Source organism: Poecilia latipinna, unplaced genomic scaffold (assembly GCF_001443285.1).
Source record: "Poecilia latipinna isolate Pla-1442-1.1 unplaced genomic scaffold, P_latipinna-1.0 Scaffold438, whole genome shotgun sequence".
Classification (NCBI taxonomy): Eukaryota; Metazoa; Chordata; class Actinopteri; order Cyprinodontiformes; family Poeciliidae; genus Poecilia; species Poecilia latipinna.
In genome coordinates this window covers 168,599-183,429 of record NW_015113054.1, presented here as the reverse complement: position 1 = coordinate 183,429, position 14,831 = coordinate 168,599, and the positions used below count along the sequence as shown (strand labels likewise).

At 38.4% G+C, this 14,831-nt stretch overlaps 1 protein-coding gene across 1 annotated transcript in view; it reads right to left on the bottom strand.

Moving 5' to 3' along the window:
• Positions 1 to 14,831, bottom strand: part of cachd1 (cache domain containing 1) — a 94,809-nt gene that overhangs the window by 15,932 nt on the left and 64,046 nt on the right. The window contains exons 4-12 of the mRNA XM_015038335.1: positions 13,256 to 13,362; positions 8,874 to 9,000; positions 7,436 to 7,580; positions 7,104 to 7,320; positions 6,855 to 7,004; positions 3,681 to 3,947; positions 1,301 to 1,450; positions 810 to 933; positions 555 to 672 (exon numbers count right to left, since the gene is read on the bottom strand). Coding sequence (XP_014893821.1) covers positions 555 to 672; positions 810 to 933; positions 1,301 to 1,450; positions 3,681 to 3,947; positions 6,855 to 7,004; positions 7,104 to 7,320; positions 7,436 to 7,580; positions 8,874 to 9,000; positions 13,256 to 13,362 — 1,405 coding nt within the window. The remainder of the gene's footprint in view (positions 1 to 554; positions 673 to 809; positions 934 to 1,300; positions 1,451 to 3,680; positions 3,948 to 6,854; positions 7,005 to 7,103; positions 7,321 to 7,435; positions 7,581 to 8,873; positions 9,001 to 13,255; positions 13,363 to 14,831) is intronic.

Below are 14,831 nucleotides of genomic sequence, written 5' to 3'. Positions count from 1 at the left end.
TATTAGCAGTGCAAAACGGGGCGACCTGTGTGGGAAACAAAACTCTCTTCTCAAGTGATGTTTTTGTAGGCAGGTTCAGTGATGTTCTGGCTCTGGAAAGCCCATTGAAAAGCCTGCAGCACTGCCAAACTCATGTCAAATGTGACTTGTTTGAACGCTTGTTCTCGTTTGGAAAGAATAACCCAGATGTCAGAAGGCATTTAAAAAGAAGCAAAAGTGGCATGCTGAAATTAAAGATGATTCTTCTGCTTCTGCCAAAGCATCTAAATGACAGGAAGAAGAAAGTCTCAGAGCGGTGTCATGGTGATGTGGCCGTCCTGTTGCAATTTGTTCCAAACATTCACCCCAGATTCAGACAGGTTCTGGGTGTTGGGGCTTAATGGGTTTTGTTACACTAAAACTAATTTAAGACGGTGAAGGATGAGAGCATAAATCTTGGCAGGACTTTAGAGCGCAGTGCAGCGACAATAATGTACTTCAGATGTGGAGGTAAACATGAATAAAAAGGATGTGTTCTCAGTGGTTATTGGACCACACACCGACCGAACACCTACCAGTTTCCAGGCATAGCTGACATTGTATGCATCTTTGCTGTTGTCCCTCAGCCGGTTTGTGTGCCAGGAAAGGGAAGAGTTGACCGGCACAGCAATGATCTGACTGCCTAAAGGGAGGCTGCAAACAGAACAGTCAATCGCAAGATTAGTGTAAAAATGTGACCCAAAATCTTCCTACTTGTACAGCCATGTCTTGAGCAATTTGAGCTACTGCTCTCTTTGTCACTTTCCAAATAGTTGTTGATGTTCCCTCACCTGAGGATGTTGTTTCGGACAACAGGGAATCCTGGGATGTTCTCGTAGTGGATAATATCAGTATGCAGGGGCGGCTCTGTCATCAGGTATGGTCTGGTCAAAGATGGGTGCATCAGGGTGTAACCTTTCAAGATCAAATGCAAGATTAAAACAGTGGAACTGTATTTTTTCCATGGTTTTACTTGAATAGTCAAAGATTACAAGCAGAAATCCACCAGGAGGTTATATAGTACCCAGATTTCCTGCTTTATTGGTTCTGAAAACTTATTGGCCGATAAGAAACAAAACATTCCAAACTTTTTCTAATCAGTGAATGCACCACACTAAAAGCTTCCTAACTGCACTGAAAGCAATCAGTGCCATGCAATAAAAACCTCACTAATGTTTCACTTGTCTGCCAAGCAGACATGCTTCAAAGAGCAGGAGATCAAGATTGGCTCAACAGTTTTGCACGAATCAGACGTGATTTTGCTGTATGTGCCTCTATGTACCTTTGTTGTCAATGAGAAATGTATAAGAAGCCAGCGAGTCTTGGTAGTAGGTGACGTCCTCGAGGATGTAAGCCAGGTTCACATCCACTCCGACCACACCGAGGAGCAGGTTACCGAAGTAACAGGGCCGGCTCACAGTCATGATGAAACCTGGAGGAGATGCAACAGGTACGTGAGGCAGCTGGAAGGACTTCAAAAGACATTTCTATCCTAGATGCTCTTTTCTCTTTGAACCATGTTGAAACACATCACAATTTACCAGCCATTAAGCAATATTATTATAGTTTATAGTAGGAAAAACAAATTGACTGAACTTAAGAGTACATAATGGTTTTCTAGTCATACTGAACACCTAAAGTTCTACACACAAGCCACATTCACATACATGGACAGTTAAATTAGATTTACGTGCCTTGCCCAACGGAACAACATATGGATAGGAAGGAAGCTGAAATCCAAACCTCAGCTTCCTGACTGCAAGATGGCTACCCTTTTCTTTTGTCCCAAACAGCCCAAAAGGCTCTGAATTAGTAAAAACTATGTCACGCAACAGCGTAGTTAGTAAATCATCACTGTTGAGACATTTTTTAACAGCAAATAAAGGTTTCTGTTATGCTAATTTTGTAGCTTTAAAACAGGTTTTTAAAAGCAAAGATATCCACACATTTACAGCTAAAACAGATGAGTAAAGTATTTTAAAATAAATTCAGATTTTACTGAAATATAATATTTTCACACTGAAACCCAACCTTTAATTTGAGTACAACTTTGTTATAAGAAAATGATCCAGAGCAACAAATATTTATGCTTCCGATACTTTATCATTATTTTTCATCTATTCTTTTCTTTTTTAACTTAGTCAGCGGAGGGGTCCAGGAGATTTTAATGACTAATCTACAACTTCCTGTTTCTCTGACTTAATAATATAAAGCAGCACAGAGGCCCCTTTTCCATAACCACTCTTCATTTTCCATAACCGCTCTTCACTGAAGTGAAGCAGATCTATACTGATTTTCACATATTAGAAAACAACTGCAAAACATAACTCCTTTCATAAAAAAAAAAAAATAAAAAAAAAAAATCACTACATAAAAAGTTTAATGCAACAGAATTTGTGACAAGACTGGTGAGATTTTCTTACATCATGAGCAGCATGTACAGAGGTAAAAACATCCCCAAAGCTCACTGTTGGAGAACTGCAGGCATTTTTTTCCATGTGTGAGATTATGTTACTGGAATAAAAGGTGGTTTTAAAGTTAGTTTTTTTTACACACTTAGCAGCTGTGCTTTTAATGTGTGTGTGGGGGGGCAGGTGGGGGGCCACCATAAATCAAATGCAGCATGATTTGGCAGCAAAACAGAAAAAGGACAAAGTTCTCAAGGCTCCGTCTACACAATGTATTCTACCAACAATCTGGGCAAATATGGCCGACTAAAGCACCATGGAGGTAAAACTTGACTTTTTTCTGAACAGTCTTGCTTTGCTTTAATCAGATAACAATGTAACAATGCACTCATAGAACATTATGTTGTTGAATTTAGTCAACACAAAAACTGAAAATGTATAACTTTCTTGGTATAATAAAAACATTCTTGCTCTATTTGTGCACTGACAATGGAAGACATGCTTTAGTGCTGGAATGAAGACGTTTCTAATTTGCTGTTGAATGTAAAAATCATGCCTCTAAGATACCAGCTGCACCTTTAAACTCAGATTTTGCTCATTTAATTTTTAAATTAAGAATAATAAAATCAACACACTGTATTTGTTACAGCATTTGAAACGGTTACAACAAAAACGATCAAAATGCTAATGATGAATGAAAATCCAACTTGAAATATGCATCAACTAATTTAAATACTTTTATTTTTTATTATTTAATTGTTACCTGGAATATTCAGACTCTAAAAAGGTAATCTGCTAAAATACCACATTCAGAGCAGTAAATAAGTCAAAACTGTACAATAGATATATACATACAAATACTAGCTTTTAAAGACAAAAAAAAACACCTGGTTCAAATTCCATCTGAAAAAATATCCTATTAACTCCTTTTGCTATCCAATTGCTAATTGTAAAGTTTTTAGCTGCAGATGCATCTGTTGCTACAAATGATCAAGTGTTCACTAAAGAAATGCTTTTTGTATTTTATTCAATAAAATGTCCACTGTCTCATCTAAAAAAGAATCATTTTTTATTTGCATACTCAAATGCATTTCTTATATTCTATATAAAGGTTTAAGTGGTTAAATGAAACAGAATGTTCCAATTTGTTATGGGCCAATTAAATCCTGACTGATTCATTTCTATATTTAAATGGTCAAGTATGAGATGGATCCTGGAGTTTTCCTTTCTCCCAAGCCGGTCCCCACCACTCACCGTCCCCCATGGGGTCGGAGTAGGGCAGGCTGAAGCGCACCAAGTCGATCATGCGGTTGGGCAGGTTGATGTAGAAGCGTCCCACTGATATCTCCAGGTTGCTCAGCTGGTTCAGCACCATCATGCTGCCCTTCACCACCGGCATCATGGGGGCCGATCTGGGCGAGGCACGCTCCTGTTCCAACGCTCGGTCGACGCCGTACTTGACGGAATTCTGCTCGGCGAGGTCTCTGAGGAAGGCCAGCTCCTTCAGGCCCGTGACTCCCTCTGGGTGAGGAAATGGGGAGGGGAAGAGAAATTGAGCAACAACACGACAAGAAAAGTCAATTCTGAACTTTTTCTTTCCAATATCATAAACAAACCTTGGGTTGATGGATTGACATGCCTGGTAACCAAAATTGTCTTTCATATATGAATGAAGTCTTGCAAAAATATTGATACCTGTTAAATTTAACATTTCTACCAGGTTATAACCACAAACCTCCTTCCAGTTCCCCTGTGGCTTATCTGTACACTTTCACTTTATTAGTCTTTGAGAGAGCAAATTTGTATTATTCCATTATCAGTGTATTACTTGAAAAATATGTCAAATGACTGTTATTGCTTATCGCAAAACTTTCTGGGACAAATTATCATCCATTAAATTATCATCTATTAAGTGCATCAATAGGCAATGACTTGCCTATTGATGCATCATTTATTAACCATAAAACACGTAATATTGATTGTTGAAAGAGAATGGCAAGATTGTCAAATTGTTTAAAAAAGCAGAAAGAATTCCAGTGGAATATGTTCTGATCACTTAAGATTGAACTTTGAACACCCCGAGTCCCATGCCCATTGTGAAATTTTGTGGTGGCAGCATCATGCTGTGGTGATCCACAGCAGAACACAAATATAAGCCACACTTTGCAGATTTCTATGTGTAAACCCTGTTTTTTTTTTGTTTGTTTTTTAATCACATAGAAACCCATAAAACACTTCAACTTCTCACATTTTCTTAGTGGAAAGTCAAAAGCACCGTTTACAAATTTTGGAACTTTTTTTCTGCATCTGCATCAGGAATTTTAATATATCTTTTAATATATTCAGGCCCCGACTTGACAAGCGCGACTTGAGCCAACCCAAGCTCCCTCCAAGCCCAGCTGTCGTCTGTCAACTCCAACACCATGACATAAATAAATCTGCCAATACTTAAACATAAACATGCAGAACATAGACGGCAAAGCACACTTTTGACTATCTTAACAGGCATCACAAGGTCATTCAACCAAGGGATGGATGGATGGATGGGTGACAAGCCCCCACAGCTGTCACCTGGAACATTTGGCATCCCAACGGCCGTCGAGAAGGACAGAGTCGAGCGTCTGCCAGCGTCCAATCACTGAACGGATTACAGTGGGATTTCTTTTTAATGCCAGGGCTCTGCTCGTTTGATCACCCTGCTGGACCGCAGAGTGGAGGCGATGGGTGGCAGCGTCAAACGGACTCCAGGAGGGAAATCTGCTGACAGCTCAGGCTGAGCAGAAATACCTGCAGTTTTCATTTGCAGGGGTCCTTATGCTCCAATATTCCCCAAAAATATTTGATCTGAAGGGAGAAAATGTTTCTTTTTTCTTTTTACATCTGATTAAGAATCGAGCTACAAAACAATGGACTGCAGAAGCCAGAGATTTTTGCAACTTGTCACACACACACACACACACACACACACACACACACACACACACACACACACACACACACACACAACACAGTGAAACACACAACTGTGCATTGTAGTGCCGGTAAGACTGCTGATCTCCTTCAACAATCAGCACTTCACATTTGGCAAGAGATGTAGCAAAAAAAAAAAAAAAAAAGACACCCCTCTTCCCCAGCCCATCCACAAGCCGAGCCTTTCAGAGTCGTGCAACAGCATCAGCCACGAAACAAATGTTTTTCTGAATATGCAATGCTAATACACCAGGAGAACGAGAGATTTCTGCATCCTTTTCATCATCTCTCTTTAAAGAGCCAAGGTCCTCTGTCAGTCACACACGTCCAGGCAGCGGCGCGGCTCTTTGAAGTCTCGCTCTCCCCCTTTCTCTTAGATGTACCTCATTTCCATTCTCCGATGCAAAAATGATTTGTATTAATGGTGGCCTAATGCATGCACAGAAGGGGTGGGTTAGTGCGCCCTGCAGAGGGAGGTGGGAATTAGAGGAGGCAGATGGAAAGACAAAGACACTGAAAATGGAGAGAAAGAAGAATACAGACCTCAGACTCAACACAAATAAACAAGAAACTGTCAAATGTTTCAGAGCATCTTTGTAACCTCCAGGCTTATTTTGAGAACAGATAAAAGGAGATGGGGCATCAAAAAATGAACAAAACTTCACATTTTCCAACAGCAACACAGTGAACTTATTAAAGGTATAAAAAAATGTTCCCCATAACTGACTAGATTTCACAGCTACAACTCAATTCCCCTCAAAATGAGCCAAAAAGCTGATGTAAGAGCACTTCAGATTGTTGAAATGCATCAAACAGCTTTAGGGCCAAACTAGTTTTTTAAGTGGTGAGGCAGATGGAGTCACACAAGGAATCTAACTATTGCAAGCCTTTATGATTGGTACCATGCAACCAAATATGTTTAATAATTCAAAAATAGTTGGTAAAGATTGACTAATATAGATTTTTTTTTTCTAATTGAATGCGCAAAAAAAGTCAATGACATAAAAATAAGTAAACAAATGATCTGTGGGAACATCTGGTAGAAAAATAAATTGTGAGAATTGTTATTCTGGTTTTATATTAATGCTGATTAAAAAAAAAGAGAATCAATAATGTAACTAAGTAACCAAATGATCTGTGAAAATTTCAGGTGGAAAAAAATGGTTAATTATTGTACCGATAGTTGGTTCTATTTTAACACCATCAATGTGAAATAAAAAAAAGGTTCCAAAAAAATAAAGAGAATCTATAGCATATATAAAACAACAAACGATTTGTGAAAACACCTGGTAGAAGAAATTAATTTGGTAGAAACGAGCACATGATGATCCATCCATTTGTGTTATTTCTCTCTCTTTTCATCAACTTATTCTATTATAATTTTTGTACAGCACTTTGGTGCAGTTTCACACCTGTTTTTAAAAGTGCTATATAAATAAATTTGACATCGACACCCACCATTCATAAGAGCGTAAGTGAGAATCATGACGGAGTTGTTGAGGTGCCGGTTCTCCTCTCTAACCACGCTGAGCGTCGCTCTCTTCTCCAGCTCGGACGACTCTCGAGACGTGACGCCAGATGAAAGGTAGATGATGACCATATCTGTAGCTAATGCGCAACATGAAACATTTAATGATTAAAGGGCTCAAGGAATCTCATGTCACACATGCAAAAGAGCAGGAGTTGGAAAGTTTTGTCTGGACTTACTGGAGCTCTGCTTGCTGAGGCTGCTGGTGTTGCGGAGCAGCTGGAAAGCCTTCTGGAAGCCAGCTGCATGCTGCGTGGCTCCATTAGAGGCCTTGATGTTAGAGATAAAGGTGCCCATCTTCCTCTTAGTCTCGCTAGTGGCTGGAGACAGCAGGCTCTTGTAGCACTGGTCCAGAGAGCAGGAGCGGACCGCCTCTGCCACAGACAGGATGGAGATCTGCAGAGGGACAAGGCAATTTCACCTCAACAGATTAACTTCTTGATCTTTCAAAGCAACGTCTAAATAATCGTTTCCTAATCAAGCGGAGAAACGTCTGCTTCCTTTTACAAACCTTGTCGTGTTCGTCGATGGAATTAAGGATCACAAGAGCAGAATCACGGGCGATCTGAAGCTGTGAATCTGTTATAGATGCTCCATGGTCGACCATCACCACAATGTGCTTGGATTGTGGGCGCACTGCAGAGACGTACACAGGCCTGGAACAAGAACACAGAAACTCAAAGTCCGCTCCAGTCTAGTCCAGTCCAGTCCACCAGGTACCCAACATTCTACATCACCCCCTGATTTTTCTGGATTGAAAATTTTAATGATCTCTGTCAATTTTCTGATCATTTGGGTGCAAACCAAGGTCATACTACTGTCTGACGTTTTCTATAGTTTGAGATTTAGGGTAAGTTTTCTCCAGAAAAGCCCAATGGTCCACACAAACCAGAGAGGCAAGACTGTCGTCAAGACAATTGTTCACTAGATAGTTACAGATGCGTCCCTGAAAGAACCTAAGCCACCAAGTCAAAGAAATAAATATCCACACATAACAATGGAAAAAGGTAAAACAAGTTGCAAAAATAGGGGAAATTATAAAAGAAATTGACTAGCTTAAGTGAGTGTATCCAGAAAACAATCCATTTTTATAAAATATTTGAATTAAATTCATTGTACACTTTGTGTGTGATGAATCTACAATTAATGTGTTTCACTTTTTGATGCAACTTGAACAACCTACAATTGTTGCTCTAGGAAAGTCAACTTATCACTTTGAAAGTAATGAAAGAGGAAACTTTTCCTTTTGGAAATCAGATTAGTGCATCCGATGAGTTCAATCATTTATCCTGAACCAATAAAACCGTTGGGCTGGAACTAAATTGTTCACAATCCACAGTTTGACACATCGATGGCTGTATGTTGTAAGCAGAATGGGACATGGATTCAAAGCCACTGTGTGTGGTCTGCTGGACAAGAAGACACGTACAGACGTATGGGGTGGGGGGTTCTGCTCACAAAGCCTTATTCACAACTGAAGCTGGCCAAGCAACATCCTTTCTCCCCATGGCCGAACGCCAAGTTGCTAATTCAAACTGCGATGAGAAAAATCAAGTGAAGATGCAAAGTACATAAGGAATAAAGTGAAAGATATATTCAAGTCAGGGTTTATAAACAGAAAAAGAAAAAAAAAAACAGACTTGGGGTGTGAAATTCCATCAGTCTGTAGTGGCACAGAGGCACATTCCTGCTAAAGGCATGTATGGTCATGAAGTACAAGGGCGGCATGCCATGAGCATGCCCTCTGGGCCACCCTACAGCAACCAGTAGAGGAGGGGGCAGCGGGGTGAAGGGTGCATGGGGGTGATGAAGACGAAGGCAACAACATGGCAGACAGATATGTCACGAGTGTGTAGAGCGGGAAAAGATTTCATTATCTGCTTAAAAGAATAGTGCCTAAATACATTTTAAAAATGTAACAATTTTAAGAGAGAAGGGGCGATATGTACCGGCTGCGATGTTCGTAGTTTCCTTTGCAGTGAAACTTGTGGGCGGGGAAGACGGTAAATATGCCCTCCTCTGAGCTGAAGTACTGCCACTTTATCCCTGGGTTGGACTTCAGGTTGTCCGCCAACACTGCACATAAGATGGAAGACAAAACAATTGGTAATTAAAAAATTCAGCAGGCTGATGACATGTGGAGGTGCCTGGGAGAAACAAACACAATAAAAGGATTTTCGAAGTGAAACCAACAGCATCCCAAACACAGAGAAGTGTTTAGTACTGCTCAGGTTCAGTTAAATGTGTTAAATATGTGGATCGCAGAACAAAATGACGATCTAAAACAAGCTCATGAAATGTCAATTCCTTCCATAAAAGGTTTCACTCAAGACTTGAAATAGTCAGTGGGAAAAGATCTGGTCAATACGACTCATTTTGGAAAATTCAGATATTTAATCAGAAGAAAGTAAAGTTTGAAAATGCAAATAATTGTCCATTCTCGCATAATAAAGTTCCAGATTTACCAGACCTAAAAAAAACAGCCTTATTTACTGTTTTCGTAATTTTCAACCCATAAAAATATTCAGCTATAGATAGAAGTGGGGCGAATAACTTATTCTTTTCCCAATCATGACTTTCATGATAAACTCCTTTAGCAGATCTTACTCATTTAGGCCTTACTTAGACTCCAATTTAGTTACTACCAATTCTTTCACTGGCTTTTGTACTTCCATCTAGAAACCAACTGCCCACCAACTCTTTTGGGGCCAAAGTCTGAGAAAAAAAGCAAAATTGCTCCTTAGGCAACCTTAAAGCTATTAAAATGGTCACATTACCAAATCCTGTCCTAATTGATCATTTCAAAAGATGCACACGCTGAAGTAGCAAAACATAGTCTGTATATGACAAGAAAACAAATGACTTCATTTTCATAAGCCACGTGAGGTTATTACTTGTTATTTTGGTAGTCTATTATGGTGAGTGAAACTATTTGCCCAGATGTTTAATCTTTGAGTTCATAGTAATAATAAGCATTCAATAAACATCCTGGAGGTCATTTGTAGCTTTATGGAAGTTGGTTTCCGTGACCTGGAAAAGGATTTCAAGATGTTTATTCTTCTGTTAATTAGTTCTACAATCACTGCCAGACACTCCAGAATCGTTCTCTGTCAGCTCATTCCACAAACTCACACATTTCTTAACTTCGTCATTCAGAAAAGGGTTGATGTTTTAGTTGGGTATTAGAGAAAAAAACACAATCTTTATTCAATAAAAAAAAACAACAAAAAAAAACACTGACTATACTTCATCAAGAAAGAAAAGCCACTTAAACAGGTTCACCTCGTGTTGAACATTTCTCCTTTGCCACCTCATCTCTCTTTGGTTCATATAAACAGGAACCACTTTGTAGTGCTGACAGTAGAAGAAGGCTTGTGAAGACAAATGGCTATCTACACCAAGAAGTGGGGACCACACGACAACTACTTGCTACTACTTTAGCTTTCCCATCTGCTTTTATTCACAAAACCACAGTAATTCCCTGTTGATCCACCTGATATTGTTAAAAAATAACAGTTGTGAATTTACACTTGATAGCTTTATTATGTTAAAGCTATTGGGATGGTTGGTTATAGTACTGGATCTTAATGGGAGTCCATTCTTGTTTAGTCAGTAGAAAAAAATAAATAAAACTTGCTTCAAGACTTCTACCTTTTATAGAAAACTTTGCCATCTGTTTATATATAAAACCAAAGTGAAATATTTCTCTTACTGCTTTCACTGTTTGTCTTACAGATCATTAAGTACAAAATTGCTTTGTTTTTCAAATACCAAATCAGATTGCGTACAATAATACTTTAATGATGCCAAAAAAATCCAGAGATATGAAGATAGTTTATAAAACTTTCTTCCAAGCTTGGTCAAGTTTGAAAAGTATTCAGTGTTCAACTAAAAAAAAATCCCCAAACAAAACAATGAAACAAAAAAAGAAAAATGTTTTTTATATATATATATATATATATATATATATATATGTCTTGATAAATATGTTGTAACCACATTTATGAAACATGTTGGTTTAGGAAATGTCGGTGGCCTTCACAGAGATTTCCAGTCAATAAAGCTAGACATGCTAGACGAACTCCAAACGAATACAAAATGAACAAAAATTGTATACTACAGATTCATCCGTCTGTGTTTTTCAAAACTAGTGAAACCCTTTAAAAGGCTCCATCACACATAACATTAGCTTTACCTCTGCTCTTACCTCTGTTGCTCTTGCATCCTCTTGAAGGGAAATTGAAATGTGACGATTTCAGTAGTGGGATATGTAAGCTTTAGGAATTTGAATTCAGCCTCAAAACTATGACCAGTCAATCACTATAGGCTGAGAGACTGGACATGCATGCTGGAACAACAATGTGAATCACGGACTGACCAAGAATGGAAGTAGAAAAGATATGACAGGTAGACAAAAATGGATGGAAAGCAAAAGGGTAGAATGGGAAACTGGGGGTCTGAAATTGGAAAAATTACACTGGAAGAAAGAAAAAGATAGAGGGGAAAAAGTAGATGGATCAAACTAGTGCTGCTATCAAACTGCACTCAGCCTCTCATCTCTCACCCACCTGCTGGTATAAAAACTAATTTCACCAATATCCACCATTGTCCCTGTCCTTCTAAAAGAAGAAGGGAAATTAAAGATAAAAAGGGATGGGGGTTGGAGGAAACAACCCAGTCTAGATACAATTACTCCATTTCAATCAGTTCTCACCCCTCCCTTCTTTCCCTTCGTTCATCATTCTCTCCTCCTCAATTATTTCTGGTGTCCTTAGCCACGCCCTCCCTTCCCGCTATAGCGGTCTTGTTTAGACTAGGCTGAGACAAATGGGAGAGACTGAAAAGAGTGGCAATGAGGAGGTCAAGGAGGAGTTAGTGTGAGGGACGAGAAGAGGAGCAGGGAGGCCGAGGGGTAACTTGAACTCATTACGACTGGCCTTGTAAGGAAAATAAAGCCCCACCAATGATGATGTGTTAAAAGTGGCAGGAACTAAAGATTTGTAGAGAGCTGTTCCTGGTTAAAAAAAAAAAAAACAAAGATTTGAGCCAGAGTAGCAACAGAATGACAGATGTATAGTTTTGTTGAAATTCTTCCCCACCCCTGACAGAATTGGTGCGACCGAGTCTGATTTGAAGGTTGCTTTTGCTCTCTCATACTTCCTGCATCAAAACCCTCTACATTATGATGGTAGATGGGATCCGATTGCTTAGGACGAACTTTAATGCCAACTATTAAAGTACCATCGCTGTCAAACTGATCTAGTTAAAACAAACTCACCTTACCGAAGTTGTATCTAAAACTAGCTGAAAACACAGAAAATTCTGGAAGAACAATCTGTTAAGAAGGTTTCAACAATGTAATTTAACTGGTCCAGTATGTTAAAACAAAAACCTCCAAGTAAAATAATCAACCAGTCTGGCAAAACAAACAGTCTAGGCTTAAAATCATACTCTTTCAGAATGCCTACACCTTGAGAATGACTGAGAAATTGGTGTGGAATGGAATCCATCAATTTAATCAGGGTCATAAAACTGTCATTGTTTTTCTAAAGAATGGTGAAATTAGTTTGCAATGAGGAAGACTAAATTTCCAGGAAACAATTTGCAAATCGCAAAGATAAAATTAATTATTCTTATAAATAAAGTTGCATGTTATGACTCATGTTGTTCAAAAAGTAAACTGAGTAATAGCGCCAAAACAGAAAAGCCAGCTGGTTGAAAACTGGAGCTAAATGATAATTTTCCATTTTCCTCAGAGTTGGATCCAGACAGACGTGTGCTGCAAACACATATGTGAGCTTTACAAGGTCCTAATCTGTAGCTGGGCTCATGCAATCTGGAAACTCACTAAATGTGTTGTGGTGGCCGTCATAACGAGCAGTTTTCCACTGCTTTCACTAAACGTCTCTTAATAAGAGGGATTTTTTTTTTTTTTAGAACTGATGCAAATTCTATTTGACATCAAGTCAGAATAAGTAAATTCCCCTGAAAAGGAAAAAAGAACAGATGACCTGAATAAACCTGCAAACTAGAGTTCAAAGTAAAATAAGATTATTTAATCTTAAAGATAAAAGGTTGAAAAAAATTATAATAGAAAAAAAAATAAATGAACATGCAGAGAGAGCGAATCAAAAGGTCTCTGAAGAATGAGTCTTATATAGAGCCAACATCAATGTCCTTGACGATGTTAAACTTTCTGGAGCTGAGGAGGGAAAAAACTGGTAAGATTGTCATGAAAACTTGCTTCTATGGGAGATGTAGTTCATAACAGCTTGCATACAAGAAATCCTCCCTGTGTTTCTCTGTACAGGATTAGGAGATCTAAACTAACCTGAGTTGAGGTCTCGTCCTGGGTTGAATGCTCTGCTGTTGACTGTGGGGGAAAGTCTGTCACAGCAGATGGTCTTGGACACGTTGGTATTGAAGTTTCCATCAAACCTGCAGACATGCAGAGAGGAAGTGGTTGAGAATTTACAGAGAATGGCCGATTGTTTGTTGGTGAAACCGCAGATTTATCACTACAAACCACATCTGTAAGTTTGATCACTCAAGTTTTTTACTATTCATGTTTTCACTTAAACTATTTCCTAAGACGTAGAGACATTTCATAAAGGGAAACAAGTGAAACCATGTTGGTCAAAAACCAAAATCAAACATCTGCTAAAATAACAGACTTTTCTTGTTTTATTACAGCACAGTTAAGTTGCTAACTGTATAATCTGATGCCCAGAACATTTATTAAAGCAGATTTTATGACTCATGAATAAAACTTTCCATGGAAAATGGCTGAAATTCTCCAAACATCCCTAATACACAGCTGCCTAAATAAAGAATGAGCACCATTAAAAACTCATGCTAGTTTGATGACTTAATCATTAAAGTAAAATAATCCAATCTCAGTCATCCTCATATTTGCCTTGCAGCATACAGCACTGAACTTTAAATCAAAAGTAGTTACAAAAAAACTCTCGCAATGATTTTTGTTTTGAGAGCCAACAGCAACAATATTTTATTTAGAGATATATACAGTTCTAAGCAGCCATCAAAGTTCAGCACAAATAACAGAGGCAGATGATCATGCACTAAATAATCCCCAAATTTGGGGGAATTTAATGAGGCAACTGTGAAGAAAGACTTTGTTCTTATGGTTGATTCAACCCAAGCACTGGTTTTGGATTTTCCTAAGAAACATTCAAATTTGAGAAGAAATGGGAAGATATTAGTTGTTGCCCAGTGATCGTCTAGCATCAGTATTACTCACCATCTCAGTAGAAGGTTATTTACAAAGAGATCCTGCTGCATTTAGCAGGTATTAGAACCGATAATGCTGGTGATCCAAAAAACTATGTATTGGTCTATGGATGCACCAATAAGAAAACGTGGGCCAATATTGATATCCGATATTAATATTGGTGTTATGATTAAAATCCAATATTTATTTCTCTTATGTGTTGCAACACTATCACATACTGAAACAAATAAAACATGGCCAAATTTTCACAAGCCCACTTTTTTTTTTGTGCTTTTGCTAAATTCAAAAATGTCTATAATTTGAAATGAAGTTGGCACTTTAGCATTAGCTTCTGCTAAATACTCTGATGTATTTCTTTAGCATTAGCCGGACGAATGTTTATGATTAGCGCTTTAGGATTAGTACAATAATGTTTGAGTTTATAATGACGTTGGATGAACTTTTAATAACATTTTGCAGGTCTAACACACAAAACTAGAATCTGGTTTTAAAAATTTTGTTCCACAGAATAAGGACACATTACACGCTGGCAAACGTTACACTTATAACATGTATAAAACCAGAAGCTTTCCTTTTTCTGCTGATCAACACAGCATTAGATATTCAGATTGTGGAAGTTTATTGTGACTTGAGCTGCTACACACACACACACACA